The sequence below is a fragment of the Armigeres subalbatus genome, chromosome 2, assembly GCF_024139115.2.
Source record: "Armigeres subalbatus isolate Guangzhou_Male chromosome 2, GZ_Asu_2, whole genome shotgun sequence".
In the NCBI taxonomy this organism is placed as follows: Eukaryota; Metazoa; Arthropoda; class Insecta; order Diptera; family Culicidae; genus Armigeres; species Armigeres subalbatus.
This window is the reverse complement of record NC_085140.1, coordinates 237,157,860-237,177,115: the sequence shown is the minus strand read 5'-3', so window position 1 is coordinate 237,177,115 and position 19,256 is coordinate 237,157,860. Positions and strand designations below refer to the sequence as shown.

At 39.6% G+C, this 19,256-nt stretch overlaps 1 protein-coding gene across 1 annotated transcript in view; it reads right to left on the bottom strand.

Moving 5' to 3' along the window:
- The window catches only part of LOC134211943 (Bardet-Biedl syndrome 2 protein homolog), a 45,386-nt gene extending 26,855 nt beyond the window's left edge, over window positions 1–18,531 (bottom strand). The window contains exons 1-5 of the mRNA XM_062689354.1: window positions 18,342–18,531; window positions 8,240–8,423; window positions 7,920–8,039; window positions 3,864–3,973; window positions 3,392–3,797 (exon numbers count right to left, since the gene is read on the bottom strand). Coding sequence (XP_062545338.1) covers window positions 3,392–3,797; window positions 3,864–3,973; window positions 7,920–8,039; window positions 8,240–8,423; window positions 18,342–18,467 — 946 coding nt within the window. The 5' untranslated portion in view covers window positions 18,468–18,531. The remainder of the gene's footprint in view (window positions 1–3,391; window positions 3,798–3,863; window positions 3,974–7,919; window positions 8,040–8,239; window positions 8,424–18,341) is intronic.
- Between the last annotated feature and the right edge of the window lie 725 nt (window positions 18,532–19,256).

The window sequence follows — 19,256 nt, the reverse complement described above, 5'->3', positions numbered from 1 at the left end:
GAGTTTGCCCGGCTGAGTTATTAGCATTTCTCTGCAGTGGGGTTTGAGCAAATTTCGTTTCTTTTACCTTTGAAAAGAAATAAATTCACCCCTACAACACTCCAGTAAAATGCTAATATCTTTGTGTAATAAACTCTAATCTTCTCGCGGTTTTCAGCATAATATTCTGTACTTTATTTTACAAGAACTGAATGAGTATTATGGTTCTTGATCGTAAATTGTGCCGTCCAACTGCAAATCACTGTTTTTGGATGTTTCTGCATACATTTTTCCATATAAACTTCCAACGAGTTTAGCACTACCCAAACGTTAACCGATTTGGCTGAAATTTTGTCCAGAGCATCAGGGCGTCGAATAGAACCGAATAAGAGGGCGGCCCATCAAAAAATTTGAAAAAGTGTTTTTTGAGCCACCCTAATATATATAGTATATAATAGCAAAAATTAGTCTTACTTATGTCATGGGGATGTTCCACCAGGCTGAATCGTGATCATTCTGTTCCAAAATTCACACTGTTTTTTCAGGTGTTCCACCAACGCAGACGAAAAAGAACCCTTTTCTATCTCAACGCATGAGGGCGTCCCAAAGCGCAAAACTTTGATCATTATGATTCACAATTACCTACGGTATTCTTTTGCGGGCATCCCATCAACGCAGAGGAAAAACTCAGACAATGCTTTTATCTCAATGCATGCGGGCATCCAACCGCACAAAATTATAATCATTCTGGTCCACAATTAAAGGATTTGGGGGGTCCCACCAACGCATAGGAATTTTGATCATTCCGAGTCACAAATGAGCTATTCTTCTTGCGGACGTCTCACCAACGTAGAGGAAGAAGCTCAGGCACTTCTGTTATATGTATAGTCTTTAGTCGTCATATATAATATTCCACAAACACTTGGAAACTTTCTCGGCACCCTGGACATAGTGTATCCAATGTACTTGCCACACAAGATACATACTCATGCATTGGTGGGCATAGAAAAGCTTTCAATTAATAACTGTGGAAATGCTAATGAAATAGTAAGTTGAAAAACAGGCCAAGTTCCAGTTAGAAATACCAACGTATTGGGATGCTTGCGCTTAAGACACGTTGCAATCGCAGGACAAAAATTATCCAAGCTAGAATGGTGGACTTCAGAAATAGTGATTTCTTTAATAAGATCCGTGCTCTCCCAGACTTTATCAAGCCGTTCTGAAATGTGACCAAAATTCTAAAATCCAAGTTTCTTTGATCTCAATGACAATAAAAATGGCTTTACGGATCGCTTGATAACTCCTGCAGAGAAGGTTTGCCGAAAGAGATCGTCACTTTGTCAGTTCGCACATTCTTCGACAATCGCAGCGGTCGATCCACCATGCATCAACTGACCCAAGTTGCCAACATCCTCAAACGGAACAAGTCTGTCTCTAAAACATCCGCCATGGCATTACTCGATATCGATGCAAATAAATTTGCAATATTTATTAATATGGCCTGATGTAAAAACTACAACGCTACAATAATCCTAGCTACCTGCTGAAAAACTTCGACAATTACATATCTGTCGGTCGGGACATTCCGGGACTCACTTAGCGCAACGATTTCCATCAGTGCGCACAACATTATCCCTGGCATCCCCCAGAAAACGACATTCTGTCTCTGTTCGCAGATGACACCTCTCACATCTACAAAGGTAGAGTGATCAAAGCTCTCAGAGTACCCCATCAGCTGAGAGATCTGTATCAACAAGGCTTCCCTCACTTAAATCCCCCAGGCTGAGGATTGTAAAAATCCTCTAAATGGCACGACAGTGGAATAGGGCAATGAGGCCTCTCCCTAGACAGCAAGCTTAGTTTACGGCAACAGGTTGACAAAGCAGTGGCAAAATGTAACGTGTTGAAATTACTTTACCAACTCATCAACACGCAAATCATCCTCCCCGTGATTAAATACGGCATTCCGATCTGGAAGAGCTTTTTTATGAATCTTTATTAAGGAGATTTTCTGCCCAAGGCTGGCTCGTTTCCGCAATGGAAGAGCTGTAAATAGCTAGATAGCAACTGCTCTAATAGTACCTTCCTCAAAATCTGTTATGCACATTGTTCGACCGCTTGTAATATATTAAATGATGATTATTTTCAATCATTGTATAAGTTAGTGTAGCTAGCGACTTAGCTCCTTACCCAAGTAACCAAAAGTTCCTTTAAGAATACGTTAGTACGCGAAAAACGTACTCTTAAAGCAACTTTTGGTTACTTGGCATTGACCGTACTACCCATTTCATGTCTCTAATTAGTTGTTGGTAAACCCAATATTTTTTTACGCGGTTGGTATTCTTCAATTTCCCGATTAACCTGATTTTTTACAACTTTTTAAATACCGTAATCCGGGGGAACAATGATATTTTTAAATTATTTTGTAAATATTTTCCCCGTAAGCGAAACATAGCTTTTTTCATATTTTTAAAACGAGTACTGCTACGTGTAGAGCGTATAGAGCTGTTTTTCTTGATTATTTGATCATTTCAAACTTGTTCTAAAAATGTTTTGACGTAGGACTACGTCTGTGTTTTCTATATTGGGGTACACTTTACGATTTTTTGTCGAGTTTTTGGATTTTTCAATTTGGGGTAACTTTGATCAATCATTTGTCAATAGAGAAAGCGTATGCAAACGCCTTAATGTAGGCAATTATAGTTGGAATCTGTTACGCTAAGGCGAAGTGCATCGATTGTTTCGAGAAAGACATCATCACCGCTAGCTGAATTATCTGGTTTTTCAGCAATATATATCAAAATTTCGAAACAAACCCATAGGTACGACCTTATTTTTTTTCTTATTATACTTGTTTTGAGTGCTTTTTTGGCAGCTTGCTGTGAGTTCAAAAATTAATGTTGATTTTATTGTTCAAATTTTGGGGAAAATTAAATGCAAATTCATCCGAAGACTATATCATTCAGCTGCAAATTTAGTCAATATTAAGATACCTAACTCACAATAAGTAATTGTGATAACAGGAAATAATATTTTATTCATTTCTTGTAAATGGTGAAACTGATCAATGTTTCCCCGCTGATCAATGTTCCCCCGGATTACGGTACCACCTGAATTTTCTTTGATTATTTGTTATTTTTTCATGGAGTTAACTCATAGTTTCGTTAACGCTAAAGTTCTTATTCGACTAAAACCCAACCTTGTAAAAAAGAACTTGGTGTACACGAGTTAAACTCAGACTAAATGAATAAAACCTTCCCTGATTGTAAGTGCAACCCCAATTACTTTGTTTGCACTCATTGAATTTCATATAGGAAATCTACATGGGTCGTTTTAATTGTTTGTCAATCAACAGTCGGATATTCGATTTGACATGAAACCCCAACCGCCACAAAATAAAAGCGTCTCTTACTCTCGCCATCAGCCGTAATGACCACCAGATCCAGGACCCCAATCCCGCGGTAATCGTTACACGTGATCCCACACACAAAATCGTTCAGCTTCATTTTGAACAGCACGTCCCCGTTCTGGGCATCGCGAACGTCGATCTTGCCGCTCTTCCAGCCGACGATGATTTGCTTGCTCTCGCAGCCTAATATGTCGTACATAGCCATTGCCGTGACCCTGGTCTTCGACTTTATTCGCCACATTCGAACGCTCTCGTCAAACACGCCGATGGTTCCATTTTTGACGCTGTACAAAAACTGGCAGGGGCTGATTGCCATCAGGTTTTGAATCTCGTTGCCCTCGGTGAACTCGTGCAGGAGAGCTTCCCTTTTGTACATTTTGATGCAGCCATCGTCGGTGCCCACGATCAGCTATACAACAGGAATGAAGTGCTGGATTTAATTGTAAGACCATAACATAGTGGTTTTATTATTTACCTCATTTTGCCCATCCTTGTCAATGTCCATTAGCAATAATGCATTCACAGCTCCAGCGGTAATCAACCACAGGATTTCAGTGCCCTCGCTGTTGAATCCTTTGATAATCGCTGCAAAATAGTTACAATTTAATTGTAATTTTTATTATCTTTTAACGGTATGCACGAAAAATTTATTAAACGATTTTTTTGAAAATTTTTCTGATTGTTTCCCCACGTTTCCCCTTTAATGTACCGCACAAAATGTTCTTTAAGGTCTTCAAAACTAATACATCATGGCCAGAGCCGTAGGTGGTTCAACGCCCTTAGCTGAAACAGGTGCCTTTTTTCACTGAACGAAATATTGTTGATACGGAAGAAATTTAGTACGCTTTTACTGCAACGCATCGCTTGGTTTGATAGACAAAACTTCAGAAGAAACTCTGAATTCTAATTTGGCGCAACCAACGTGCGACAACATCAACGATTTATTTGAGTCGATCTATGGAGCGGTAAGCACAACAGCGCGAGAAGTGGTAGGCACTGCACAGAGGCGATCCAGGACGGGTTGATTCGATGTGGAGTGTCAGAGAGTGACAGACGAGAAGAACGTTGCCAGAAGCCGGATGTTGGTGTCGGGTACCCGATTAAATAAAGGTACAAGGAAGCAAGCGGAGCCGAAAAACGAACCCACCGCAGAAAGAAAAAAGAGTATGAAGAACTAGTGATTAGTGAGGCGCAGGAAAAAATGGAGCAGAATGACATGCGGAGGTTTTATGAGACTGCCAATTGCGTGCTTAGAAAGACAGTACCATCTCTCATCGTGTGCAACGACCAAGAAAGAAGGAAATTTGCTGACAGATAAAACCGAAGTGGATGCCAGGTGGAAGCAACACTTCGAGACTTTGTTGAATAGTGGAAGTGACGGTGCATCGGTGAACAGAATAAATATTAGCGGGAGTACAACTTGGAGACACATCATCTGTTTATTGATTTCAAGGCGGCGAACGATTTAGTGACACGGAATGAATTATGGCAAATTATGCTAGAACATGGTTTTCATAGCGCTCGATGGAGCGATTAGGAGAGCGGGTGTGCAAAGAAGCGCTACCATTACCACAAGATCGCATATGCTCCTGGGCAGAGAGCTTTCGGAATGTTTGAGCGTCAGGTGCCGCGGACAATACTCGGCGGTAAACAGGATAACGGTATCTGGCAGCGTCACATGAATCACGAGTTGTACCAGGTGTATAAAGGGCTGGATATTGGTAAGCTTTTATAACACGGCAGACTACGGTGGGCTGGACACGTTGTTCGTATGCCGGAAGAACGTCAAGCGAATATAATGTTTTTCCTTTTTCCTTAATTTTCCTTATTTACATAACCTTCTCAAAGTGCTTCCATATGCGCGCAATAAATAACACGCATATGCAAGACCCAAACAGTTTACCAAACAATGCTAGCGCGTCGTTCTTTCATTATTGTTTTAAACCATCAGCCTTCTTCCTATTTTGTATTATGTTCAAACTTACTTCTTAAGTTCCAAATGAAAATAAAGTCATTCCTATTCTCAACTCTACATCGAGTGGTCGCGTCGATAATCTTCATATCCGAAGTCCGAGATGCCTCAAGAAGGATACTCCATTCGGCTTAGGTTCATCGAAAAGCTGTAGCCCATCAAGTATCAAGTAAGTAACTTATACTTCTAGCTCAAAAGACCTACATACAAAAACCGCAACGTTGTGTGACGTCACAAAAAACAAAAACTATAAAACCATATTTCTATGTTATCCACAATTGTCAATCAAAGGAAGAAGGGAAGATAACAAAGGGGTTGAGAGAGTCATTGGAAAAAGGGAGAGGATTTACGGGATGTAACGTTAGTTAACGATCTTTTGTAACATTATTATCATATCCTTGAAAACATTTCTTCGGAAATGACATTTCGCCCGAAAATAAAAATTCCTCGGATGTACCATTCCTCAAAAAATCCGCAAATATGATATTTCCCCGAAAATGTCATTTTCTCGAACGTGACATTTCCCCGAATATAACGTTCTTCTTCTTCTTCTTCTTCTTCTTCTTATTGGTATTACATCCCCACACTGGGACAGAGCCGCCTCGCAGCTTAGTGTCCATTAAGCACTTCCACAGTTATTAACTGCGAGGTTTCTAAGCCTGGTTACCATTTTTGCATTTGTATTATCATGAGGCTAGCACGATGATACTTTTATGCCCAGGGAAGTCGAGACAATTTCCAATCTGAAAATTGCCCAGACCGGCACCGGGAATCGAACCCAGCCACTCTCAGCATGGTCTTGCTTTGTAGCCGCGCGTCTTACCGCACGGCTAAGGAGGGCCTCGAATATAACGTTCGTTTCCCCAAAAATGACAATTTCTTTAAAAATAATTGTAACATTTCCCCGAATATGAAAATTCCCCGAATATGACATTTCCCTAAAAAATACAATTTGTCGAAAATGACACTTCTCCGAATATGACAGTTTCGGTAAACATTTTTTCTCGGTAATATCATTTCCTAGAATATAACAAGAACTTATTTGTCGGAATTAATGTTTTTTAAAGTGATATCTACCTTCTTTTAATCATTGGATGTTCTTCAATCAATCTTTTGATCTTCCCATCAATTGAGGAAGAATCAACAACAAAACACGGGGGTTATCGATTAGCAACTGGCTTTAGCGAAATCAAATTGGCAATTCCAAAAGCTGCGGAAAATCAAACTGGCAATCTCGGACAAGGCCGGGTACATACAGCTAGTATACCATAGAGTACACGTAACGATTTAGCTTGAAGGCATTTTAAGGTGCCAAGAAAAGTTCATTCCTACCGATAACTCCGATCTAAAATTGTATTTCACCCCTTCTCTCGCGATTAAGATAAAGGATTTTCTACAGTGTGGCTTTTGAGCGACTGTAAACCACGTTTATGTGAATGGCCTTATGTTGAGTTGCTGCTAAAATGAATTCATGAATGTGAGTTAGTTATTGCATCGGTTTCCGACCCTGTAGATCCAATGACTGGCTCTAAACACGAATTTTTGAAACCCTCGCATGACCTCCCTGCATCCCGCAAGGTACGCATAGATAACCATGGGATCAATAAAGCGACTAGACCAGCGAGATTCGACAGCAGCCGCAAGGGAGGCCCAACAGAAATGATCCTTTCAAATAAAAACAAGTTGATGGTGAAGCCGTGTCTGGCGGTAAAGAGGACCCTTTCGCTAGACAAAGTGGCCTTAACCTTCCAGGACTCGCTTTGTCCTGGATTGCTCACGCAGTCCCGCTTCTGTTGTGAACGGGAAGCGTGCTTTTTTCGAAGGTGTTGTACTTTTTACAACGGCGCGAGTCCCCGAAGGTTAATGAAAAAGTTTTCTGAATTCAATTTTGAATAGCTTTTCTTAAAGAGAATGTCGTGACAACTTCATTGTTCCAAACTTCCAAGCCCAAGCCATACAGATGGAAATACAATAATTTTTGTACACATTTACTACACATGAACCTTCGTTCCTGGGAACCTAGCTTTGTTAAGGAATTGGACAGATTTCGATTTACTCCGAATCATGATGCCATGTTGGATAATTGGTAGCATACTCAATCCTTTACAGCGGCACAATCACTAACGCTTCTGTGGTATCATCTACTGTTATTGCACAAGGAACGTAAAGGTTCCAAAACAACATAATTTCAAATAAAAAATCAATAATTTGTAACCGAACGGTTACAAGTGACTGGTAGGGACACGGAAGGTATTTTCGTCTGTTCGTCATAGCCTCGAAAACCAATAAAAGAGACGCTTTTTTGTAAAACTCATACGTACCAAATCGTAAACTCAGGAGAAACGTTCTGCTATAGTAAAGTTCTAGCAAATGTACGTTGCTTTCGTTGGTTTTAGCCCCTACGACGATGGACGGAAATACCTGCCGTGTCCCTAGTCTATGTTACGTCAGAGTGTCTGAATAAACGAATCGATAAATACGATGATTTACTTGTATTGTCTGATTTTCTCAAAATTGCACGCGGCGTACCCTTCGGGAAAGGCATTTATGCATACTCACCATTTCCTCCTACGATCAGCGTGTTTCCTGCATACCCACCGAGCGATCCGATCAGGAGTGATCGAACACCTTCAGGAAAATCACGCTGGAACAGATTGTAATTTTCGTCAACGTGATAGGCTGTGGAAAAAATAATACGGTATTTGGTCCATAGAAAAATAAGTTGAGAAGCAATGAAAAAACTCCAGGAAAGGCAAAAGCAATTGAACTGAGCATTTTTTCAAATAAATAACACGTACAACAAACTGAACATAAAAATCACGAATTAATTGCTTCTGGTTTTTCATGGAGATTTCCCAATTCAATTGAACGAAGCATACCAAGAAGATGAGAAGAGCTTCCAATCACCAAAATATCCCGATCGTCGTCCCTTTTCAGCTTTCCGGCGATGATGGCCCGGATAGGGAAGTTCATGTTCAGCATGGCGATGTCATTCTTGATTTCCGATATGGAAAGCTTCGAGTTTTGTAAGCCGTACCGTTTGTGTGGTGTGTGGATCAGTATCTATGAGGGAAAGAACGATCATTCGTTTTGCGCACCATGTGACGACAGTGGTTCTCAATATAGGGATACCTCCGATAATGCTATAGGATGCCTGAGATGATGCTGTACAAGACTTTTTAACAATGAAACCACCGATATCAAACTACATCTGTTTCATAATGATAATAATATATCCCTGTAATATTTTCCGCGGCGACTAAAATCAAATCCGCGCCATTTCCGCGTGACACGAAACCCATTCATCGCCAAACACGCGCGACATAGAACTAAATTCTAAGCAAATACACGTCAATATCAATTCACGAATTTTAAAAACGTTCAGCTTTTAGTTGAAAGTTATTGGCCAATAGTACTAGTACTAGTTAACAAAAGTCTAAAATTTAAGTATGTTATCTCATTCAAGTATGATAGCTCTACCAAATTTTAGATAAATGTCATTTTCTAATCTGTTCAACATCAATATGTTGAAAGTCAGCTTGATGGTGTAACTATACCCTAGGCTGATAGTTGGATGCTTCTTCTTCTTCTTATTGGCATTACGTATCCCACTAGGACATTGTCGCCTCGTAGCTTAGTGTTGATTTAGCACTTCTACAGTAATTAACTGCGATGGAAACCTCGTCAAGCCAAGGTACAGTTTTTGCATTCGTATATCATGAGGCTAACATGATGATACTTTTATGCCCAGGAAAATCGAGACAATTTCCAATCCAAAAATTGCCTAGACCGGCACCGAGAATCGAACCGAGCCACCCTCAGCATGGTCTTGCTTTATAGCCGCGCGTCTTACCGCTATGCTATGCTCTGATAGTAGGATTAAATGGGCGGAATAAGATGTTTGTTGTTTGATGTTGTTGCAATCTATAATGCTTCTTTAGAGATCAATATCATAACACTAGGTACCAATTAAATTTAACATTGTATTGTTTAATACAATTTATTGACTTCTATATCGTTGTTCAGTGATTGAAAATCTCAATGTTGTCTTTATTTGGGGTTCAGTTTTCAAAGGAATTGATCGGTTTCGCTAATTCAAAATGTTCAATGTTCTTCTTCGTCTCGCGCAAATAAGTTGATTTTAATGGGTCAAACCAGTCGAACTGTTCATGTACCACTTTTTTGGGTACGGAATGGAAATTATGATATACCGTGCAAATGCAAAATTCGGACGCTTAAGTTCTTTCTGATTTATAAACAGTTTGTTGAAACTCATTTTAAGTCACAACGTTAAAATCACCATTGCAATTGTGAAGTACCTATAGCATTCATTTTTGCACTCCGTGTTTAATATGTGGGAGTTATTGCGTAGAATGTTTGCAGTTTATGAAAATTTCCGGCTTCTGTTTGATTCAAATATCTGTAAGTGTTCGGATTTGTTAATCGGGCGTATTACTGAGATTTTTCTTTTTAAATATGCGTAAAAATGTATGATAGGTAGTTTTTGTATGAGGAGCGAATGTTTATCCCCCAGTAGGCCTACTTGGCTTACAAGTAGATAGCCACTAGGAGCAACTACATTAACTGCCTCCAACTACCCACAAAGCTTCTTCAGCCCACTACCAGGAGCCGCAGGATATGGAGTTGGGAGGGGCCATGCTTCGATGACCGGAGATGAGGGTCATGAACTTTGGGCATGAAAATCAACCAACAGCTCGTTCACTTACCCGGCAATCGTGAACGAGGTAAAAAGTCTACAGAGACAAGAAGTAGAATGATTAGTTTTCGGAAACCAATATTGAAAGCCATAAGACCAGGATATCAGGACCCTGTTGTTCTACCGTTGATTCCATCGTTGTTTTCTTGTGAATTTCAATGCCGTGCTTGTGCCCAGTTTCCCGTGAAGCCCTGCGCCGTCCTTGAGCCCCCTCGCCGGCTACATTCCGGCACTGTTATTGGGCGAAGACCGATCCGTCAACACATCGGTAGCCTAGGAGGCGCAACTGGATTATCAGCTATCCGCCGACGAGCCCTCGGCTCAACCCAAGGTGCATAACGTAGCCAGACATGGCTGAAGCTTGCGGTTAAAGACGCATCAGACGAGGAAGGACGCAGTGAAGAGGAGAGAGGTGATTGGGGAAGAAAAAGGGGCCCAATCAGTTGAGGTTAGCTAGTTCGTAAGAAAGTGGAAGGAAAGTGAAGTGAGGAAGGAGTGAAGCCTAATAAAAGTGTACAAATTGACAAAGCTGGTTAGGTTTTCCTCAATTTCGTCGTAGTTTTCTTACGTTCCAGAAGAAATCATTTGTATGAAAAAAATCTTACATGGGGGAGGGGGGTGGTGTTTTCGAAGATCCCAGTAAAATTGCCTACGTAATTAGTGTACGACCCCAAACCTTGAATCCTTCCGATCCAGGTTGATGGAACATTTCGACGGAAGCGTCCGAAGATCGAGTATATCCAAAATTCGATTATCCACCAGACTGGCCCAGGAAACAAAAGGTTGTCGAATGCGCACGTTTTTCATGACGATTAATGAATTCCAAAGTGCACAACCCAACTCCTTATAATTCTGCCGAAATCTGCATGAAAGTTCATTCAATAAACGTATAATGTTCTGTGGAATTGATCTTTGACAAATCAATTGTCTTTGTAGCAATTCTGAGCTCAATTAGGCAAACTGAACCAATTTCCTGAACGAAATAGTGACGGAGGTGTATTTTCCTATTCATTTTAGCTGATACCACCATACAAACTTCAAATCAAATGCACCAGTTTGTTACCAACGGCTTGGAACAATAGTAAAACCTGCACTGGGCATTCAGGGTACTAAGTTAAGGCTAGCAAGAGAATCCAAGTTTATTTGATTTTTGAATTCCAGCTTTGAAAAGTAATAAAAGCTATTAAAGTTCCTTGATTTCCCTTTCTCTAAAATTTAATATATGTACTTCTACTTATTCAATATAAACACAGTTGATATACAACAGCAACAAAAAAACATACATATGTATAATTCTAATAACTGAATGAGATAAATTATTCTGCTATAAAAAACCGTTAACTTAAAATAAAGATTGAAAGTAAGATGAGATCTTAAAAGTTGATAGTATGTGCAACGAGAAGAACGAAGGACCAAGCGATAAGAGAGGGAAGGGGAGAAAAGGAGAAATGAGAGAAGAGGAGGCAGTTTTGGACTCTGGTGCGGCTAAGAAGCAACTAGGGAGAAAAAAGGGAAGACGCGAAGATGTAACGATAGACGCCAAATTTTGGCTACATTCCCGGAGTGGACGCTAAAACGAAAAATCTAATCGCATGTGCCGAGGAGTGGTTGACGAAAACTGTCGTCAACCGTGAAAAAGTGTCAAGAATCGGCTACTCCCAGCCTACGCTGAGGGCCACGAGTCACCCCGGTGTATTCTAGTACCGCCCCCGGACCCCAAGGGCACCGGTTTAAAAGTTATTGGACTTCCTGTCTCCGTCGCAGCGAATTGGCCACGTTTGGCGGGGGGGGGGGGGAAGTACCCAGTACCCCTGGAAGCGTCTCGAATAACTGACGTTGTCAGCTAGCTAGTTTCGGCGAGTCGCGTGCTGGTGGTCGTTGTGCCTGCCGTAATTGCCACGCCACACGCCCCGGAAAGTGGTTACCAAAGCCTAGGAAATGAGGGTCTAGTAAGGTCCGGCGGGCTTGCCCCCGCTTACTAGAACCCAAAATCCGATGAGTCACCACACCGGAGCACTATGGGGAAATAGGGGGCCGAAAATAAAAATATCGACTTTCTCCAATTCGTAATGTTTTGGAGCATTAAATCTCAGCATATCAGCACTCTAAGCCATATGGTTATAAAGATATAGACATCAGAACCTGAGATGAGATAAGACATCTCACTGTCCCTTTTTGAAACCATTTGCCTGTCAGAAAAGACCACTTTTTATTGGGCGATTTGACAGACACCGGCGAGCGAAGCGTTGCTTTATTTTGCGGGTGGGTACTTTGTTATTGATTTCGTGGTGTTGCTAGTAGTCGGGGATTTTTCAACTTCAGATTTGAAAGTAATAAATCAACATGAACAAACTTTTTCATTGCCAATTTGAACGCGAAATGGAATTAAAAAATTGTTTTCATCATCTATGCACGAAGCAATTGAGGAATACACATCAACTGCTCAGCATTAGGTAATTATTGATATAAACTATTTCGTCTTGTTACTTTTTAGTTGGTGAAAAAAAGATGGTCACACTGGAACTGCCCGTCCCGTGAATCGTGCATAAATTATGAGAAGGCATTCAGCTCCGAGTTGTCTTATCTCAGATCAGAACCAGGCACTTTTTAGTCCTTGAAAAATCAATGCATTATTCAACTGCCAATATCTTTGGCTACAGTAGCTTTTTTCCAACTCTTGGACTCTTGAGGAAAAAAATGGACTCTTGAGGATTACGTAAATCTTCTGGAATTCATTTGAAATTATTTCATAAAACGAGCAATGGGTAATGCTTTCAACATAACCGCGAGTAGAAGTAGGACTTGTATAAACGTAACGTATTTACATTTAACTTCTAACTTTGGAGTTTGATTATAGTATTGATATTGGAAATGACAACTTCCATGCTGTGTACAAGTATTAGCAATTTGTTTATTCAAAACTTCTGGAAATAAAACTAATAATTAAATACATAATTAGAATTGCTTTGTTTCTAACTATTAAGCCCTTATTTACTCAAGCAAATTTAGGGCATTTTTAGATTTCTTATTGATGATAGTATTTAAAGTTTAAAAATTTTGATTTTTAAAATTTTTAGACTTGGGCAAAATGTGCTGTTTTATTGGAACTGTCTCGTTTTCCAAACAAAGAAATGCAGCACCAATTTCGTTGCTTCTATTTGCTAACATGTGTGCTTACTGATGAAAAAATCACAACAATAAGAAACAAGTCAAGGAGCAGTAACCCTATTAAAATAGAGGAGGTATGTACTGCTAAAACATCAACGAAAAATTATTTTATGTTTTGATTCCGAACTCCGAGTCTACGTCAAGTTTAATAATATAATTTCTCAGAAAATGAAAAACAAAGAATGAGATAGTTTATTTAAATATCCTCTGGAAATTACTTTTTGTGAACTTTTTTAAAACATTTACATGTAATACAGCGAAATTTTCTAATCTAAAATGAATATTAACACTATTGCTGATTGTGTATCTTTAATTGCTAATAACTTCTGCAAATAAATGAAAGTAATTATTTTAATCAAATTTTTATTTTCATCAATGTAGTTGATTTTTTTTGCTGGGGAATCAGAACTGTTATAGTATAACCATGTTTTAATGTACGTGTCGTTTAGTACCAAGCACAACTTAACATATGGTCAGTCATATGACATGACTCGTACCCATCCCGGGATCATGTGGATTATGGAACCAATCACCTGGATGAGCAGACCAAATCTCTCTAATTTTATTCTTCTTCATCCACCACCGCTGCCCTCGCTGCCTCAGCCATCATCGGCCTCTAGTCGTTAACTCCGAGTAATGCGATGGGCGATTGCATCCATAGCAACCGACACCAGAATGACAAAAAATGCGCCCACTTCTTTCATGCATATTCGCAGACCTACCGGCAGTTCTACCGCTGGTGACTGCGTGATTTTTCGTTTCGTTCGTTCGTTCGCTTTTTACCTACACAACGTAAAAAGCGAACGAACGAACGAAACGAAAAATCCGCGAGCAAAAAGCACGTCAGTACGCGCTGCTGTCACAAATTGTAATGACTCGCACACGGCAGGCACTGCTTCTTTTATACACAAAGAAAATCTTCCGGTAGACCCGAAGGCCCGTGACATACCGAATTCTGATGTCCGTGTGAGGAATGCACGGGATTGGTTACATATGAAATTTTTACTGGCTTTGACAAGAATTGAAATTTTCAATAGCTTATCGTTAATAATCTTAAGTTTCAATGAAATAGACAAAATGGTGGAGAGTGTCCGAGTCGATTGATTTATAAATCTTAAAAATCCATCGAAAGATAAAGGCACTAGTAACGTTCAAAATCTTCCCTTCCAGCGTAAAGGCTGCCTTACACCTCGGGAAAATTTTCCGCCGGATTTTTACCCCCGTGCATTTTACATGGGGCCGGGATTTTGATTTTCCGTGCCCAAATCCCGAAAACATCGCATATGTAAAAATGCATGGGGAAAAATTCCGCGGATCAAATTCCCGAGGTGTGAGGCTACCTTAACGCTCTCGATTTCCAAAAATCTAAATGACACCCAGTATAGTAAAGAAAGACGTAAGTCCCACTGGCCGGCATAATAAAGTGCCCACTTGCCGTTTTTCATACAAAATGGTCAACTTTGGAGCTCTAGATCTTGGGTTCCCGTGAACCGATTTGGCTGAAAATTTTACCAGAGCTCAGATATAACTTGAATTTTAACATATCTATGTTTCGAGCATATTGACTCACAGGGTTAAAAATTATTGCGGTAATACCAACGTGAATTTTTTGGCAAAAAATTGTTTTTCAAATGCCTCGAAAACTACATCTCTAAGTGTACAGGTATATATAGCAAACTTTTTGTATTGGCAAAATACGCGTTTTTGCTGAATATGTCATCAGTCTACAACCTATAGAATTCAAGATATTTAAAAAATAAATTTTTGCCAAAAAATTCACTTTGGTAATACCGCAATAATTTTTTAACCTGTGAATCAATATGGTCGAAACTTAGATATGTTAAAATTCAAGTTATATCTGAGCTCTGGTAAAATTTTCAGCCAAATCGGTTCACGGGAACCCGAGATCTAGAGCTCCAAAGTTGACCATTTTGTATGAAAAACGGCAAGTGGGCACTTTATTATGCCGGCCAGTGTACGTCAAAATGTAGAATTTCGATATTAATTCAAAATAATATGTACATGCAAGAAACGAAAATTGATGTACCTCGTACCTCGCGGAGGTGAGCTCGTGGAACGTCGGAACGAAGACGAAGTCGCCAAGAGTGGGCCAGACGATCTCCTGGCATCCAACACGGAAAGTTGTTTCCAGCAAAGGTAACCGCCTATCAGCTAACCACCTCTCTCTATATCTCTCCCGATTACCGCGCTATGTTTTCCTAATGTTGTAAATCTATATACATAAAAATGAATTTCTGTCTGTCTGAACCTTATTGACTCCGAAACTACTGAGCCGATCGGCGTAAAAATTTTAATGCAGGGGTTTTTGGGGCCGGGGAAGGTTCTTAAGATTGTTAGAGACCCCTCCCACCTGTGGAAAGGGAGGCTCCCATACAAATGAAACAGAAATTTCTTCACAACTTGAGATCTAAGCAGAGAATAAATCAATTTTAGACGAAACGAAGTTCGTCGGGTCTGCTAGTTTAGAATAAATAGATGTTTAAGCTTATTCTGCTGTGGTTGTCCATTTAATTCTCTGGAAGAGTGTCCTGAATGTCTTTTGTTGGGCCGCTTGCGTTTCATGTTGCTTGGTTAGCTGTGTGTTCGCCCATAGCAAGTGCATGCCGACCCTGAGGTTAGATTCGCCGAGCTATCCAAAATAATTATATACAAGCTTATGCAATAAGCGATTGAGCTGATATTTTCAGAGATCGATTTTCTTTCCCAAAGGCACATTTTGAGGCGGTTGTGCTACTTAGAATTCGACTTTTTCGAAAACTTTTTTCTCCTCATACAAAGGTGGGCCACTCTATTATCCACGGAATACCAGAAATTAAAATTTACATATCTCCAGATACCCCTTGCCAAGATTTAGCGAATAGAAGCCGTTGGTGCAAAAAACTCAAAATTGACCAAAATGGTTTACGTACCACTTTTTCAGACAACGGATCTGTTTTCTGTGGTATACACGCCCGTTTCAATCTACTCAGAGACTAAGTAAAAGTATCGCATCGGATTAGAAAATCGTATCGAATGCGGGATTAAAATATTTTATTTCAATGTTGAATTGGAATGATTTCAACTATGGTAATTAACCCTTTATAAGGCAGTGGCAACTATATTGCCACCAACAAATAATATGTTTTTCTATTTATTAAGAAGAGCTCTACTTATTATTTCACATGTAGTGACTTTATTTGCTTCCTAGTAACACCCCAGATGAATTTGAGCCCTAAAAAAATTGAAATGTCAATTTGAGAACAGTTTTTTTACGAACAGATCGTAAGTTTCGAGTGGAAGAAGGATTTTCCGTTATAATTCGTTAAAAAAACGACAAAGATATATTTTTTCCCGTTGGTATCAATTATTTTGAATCTCCTGTGTTAGATTACTACGTGATTAGCGTGAAAAAAGCTTTGCCATTCTGTATATTTGGTTTTTGGATTTTTGACGAAATTGTGTTTTTTCCCCAAGGGTCCCCCCTTGGGAGAAAAAAGGCAAAAATTTTTTTTTTCGCCTATAATGCCTTTTCTGACTAGGACTCTTCACCAAAAAATGTAACGTACCTTGATTGGACTGGTTCTACGTAAAACCAAATTTTTAAAAATCTATTTATATTTTTGTTGTTGCCTGTTTTCCCGCTTGCCGGGCAGTGGCAACTATATTGCCACCAATGTTGTCCCGCTTCGCGGGCAGTGGCAACTATATTGCCACCAATGTTTTACCGCTTGGCGGGCAGTGGCAACTATATTGCCACCAATTTTTCAATGTTTCTGAACTGTTTAATGTATAACAAACATACATTTGAGTTTAATACCATGTCAACATTGTGTCCTATTGTTGTTTTTGTTAATTTATTGTTTAGATTCGTCTGCCTTATAAAGGGTTAAGCATGGATATTGGATATGGATTGTAAAATTAGAATTGTCTATTTAAGAAAAAAAAAACAATGTTGATAATTATGAAAATTACAAGTAAATGGATTTTTTTTCTTTGTTTTAGTTAGAGAAAAAGGGGAATGTGTGGCCCTCCAAGATACACATTTATGGAAGAAAATAGGTGGTACCCACTCATACCAGTAAATAGCAAAAAATTTAAGCTCTTACTGAAGTGAGTGCAGTTGGAGTTCAACGATACTACATATATAGGTATATAGTAGCGTTATTCTTATTTACATTCGAAAGCACTTTGGAACGAAAACTGATGCACAAAATCGAAGGATAAGGGATCATTCTTTTAGGTAGGTTTGCTAAAGCTTCCAGGCAAAGCAAGCTGATTCGACATGAACATAAATTTGGTTCAGTCGAATTGTTGTGGTTAGGTAGTTGATGCAAAAGTATAAGATTGCTAGTGTCGCCCCTATTCGCGTGACCAATATCTAGTTTGCATCGGCCTAGCAACCAAAGTACTGGTACTATACATGTCAAACCGATGTTGTTGGCCAAACGAAACATTCCCTACAACATGATGCATCATAAACATGCAAACACAGCTTATTAAAGTCTAATTTGGGGAAACATTATATATTACTACAGCGCCACTAGCGTTATAATACTTATTTACTGCCTTTAGACAAATATTTGCCATCATGGCAAACAGCGTGTACCTAAAGGTAATGAATCGCCTGCTTTGAGCGTAATTACAGCGGCACACTAGGAGTTAACTTTCTGAAATCAGTATGGCGAAAGGCATCTAAGGTTCGATTTCTCAAAATTAAGCACTTTAATCGAAAAAATATTTGGTAGGCGTAGTAGCGGACACCATCCCTCATAACCGATACCAAATAGTTTTTCATGAAAAGTTCCTAATTTTGAGAAAATCAGCGTTAGATGTCTTTCGCCATACAAATTTCTGGCGGTTAACTCTTGCTGGCTATTTTGTGCATATACTATAGCGCCTGGATGTGGCTGCGGCGAGTAGAAAATCAGCCACTGCCAATAATTCATTGAAACGCATCGATAGTTGAACGATTGATCACCTCTGTCGGTTCAAATCAATGTGGTCATACCAATGTTCTACATCACCACGGTGCATATAAAGTACTACCTTGTAGACATATCCAGACCGCAGCCATCACCAGGAATGCTGCCTCTTACCTTATCGGCATTTGTCACCACGGTCAGACACGAATGTATGCCATCGTACTTGCCGCAAGTCACCAACTTTTCGAACACCTTATAGTTGAGCGAAAACGAAAAAACCGGCTTTATGGAAATGTCCATTTTGGTCAGAAGGAGCAATTTTTTCCTATTTAATCACAACAGACTGCATCGCAATGTACGTACCGCCGCGGATAGAATCGAACTTATGGAATTGATGCAAATGTGTTTGCATATTCATTCGAATGTTTTCATTGCATTCCGCGCCATGGAAACTGATTTTGGCCATGCGTACTGGCGGCGCACTTTTGGATTCAGACTAGAATCGTTTCACTACGGCACAATGGCATGCGATAGGATTAGAACACCGAAGAGCGGGAATGCGTGTGGCTTTCTCGTTATTTTTTTAATTCTTTATTTTTGTGAATTTTAAATAGTAGTTTGTGCAACTAGTTGCAAAAAGATGATTTTTTCAGCACGAGTTGTACGTTTATCCAACGAGGCTTGCCGAGTTGGATAAATACTACGAGTGCTGAAAAAATCGAGTTTTGCAACGAGTTGCACACGCTATTTTTTGCAATGACGAAAATGGGCTTTGATATGATAAATCTATACCAAAATTGTACAATCGAATTTACTCCACATGATCACTCGTGCCAATAAATTATGTTGCGGCAGAGAACAATAAGATTCCATCTTATCGTGCCAAATTGCATAGCTTGAAAAGCTATGAAGCGATGAATGCAATTGCCTTTGGAAAATTGTGATGTTATGTCCAACAAACCATTTCATTTATTACGAGACGCTTAGAGTACACTATTTAAACACTCACCCAAACTAATTCAGCTAAATGTAGTCAAGTAACTACTGTCCCAATGTAGGTTTTTCATTATAGCTCGCAAATGAGTGCTA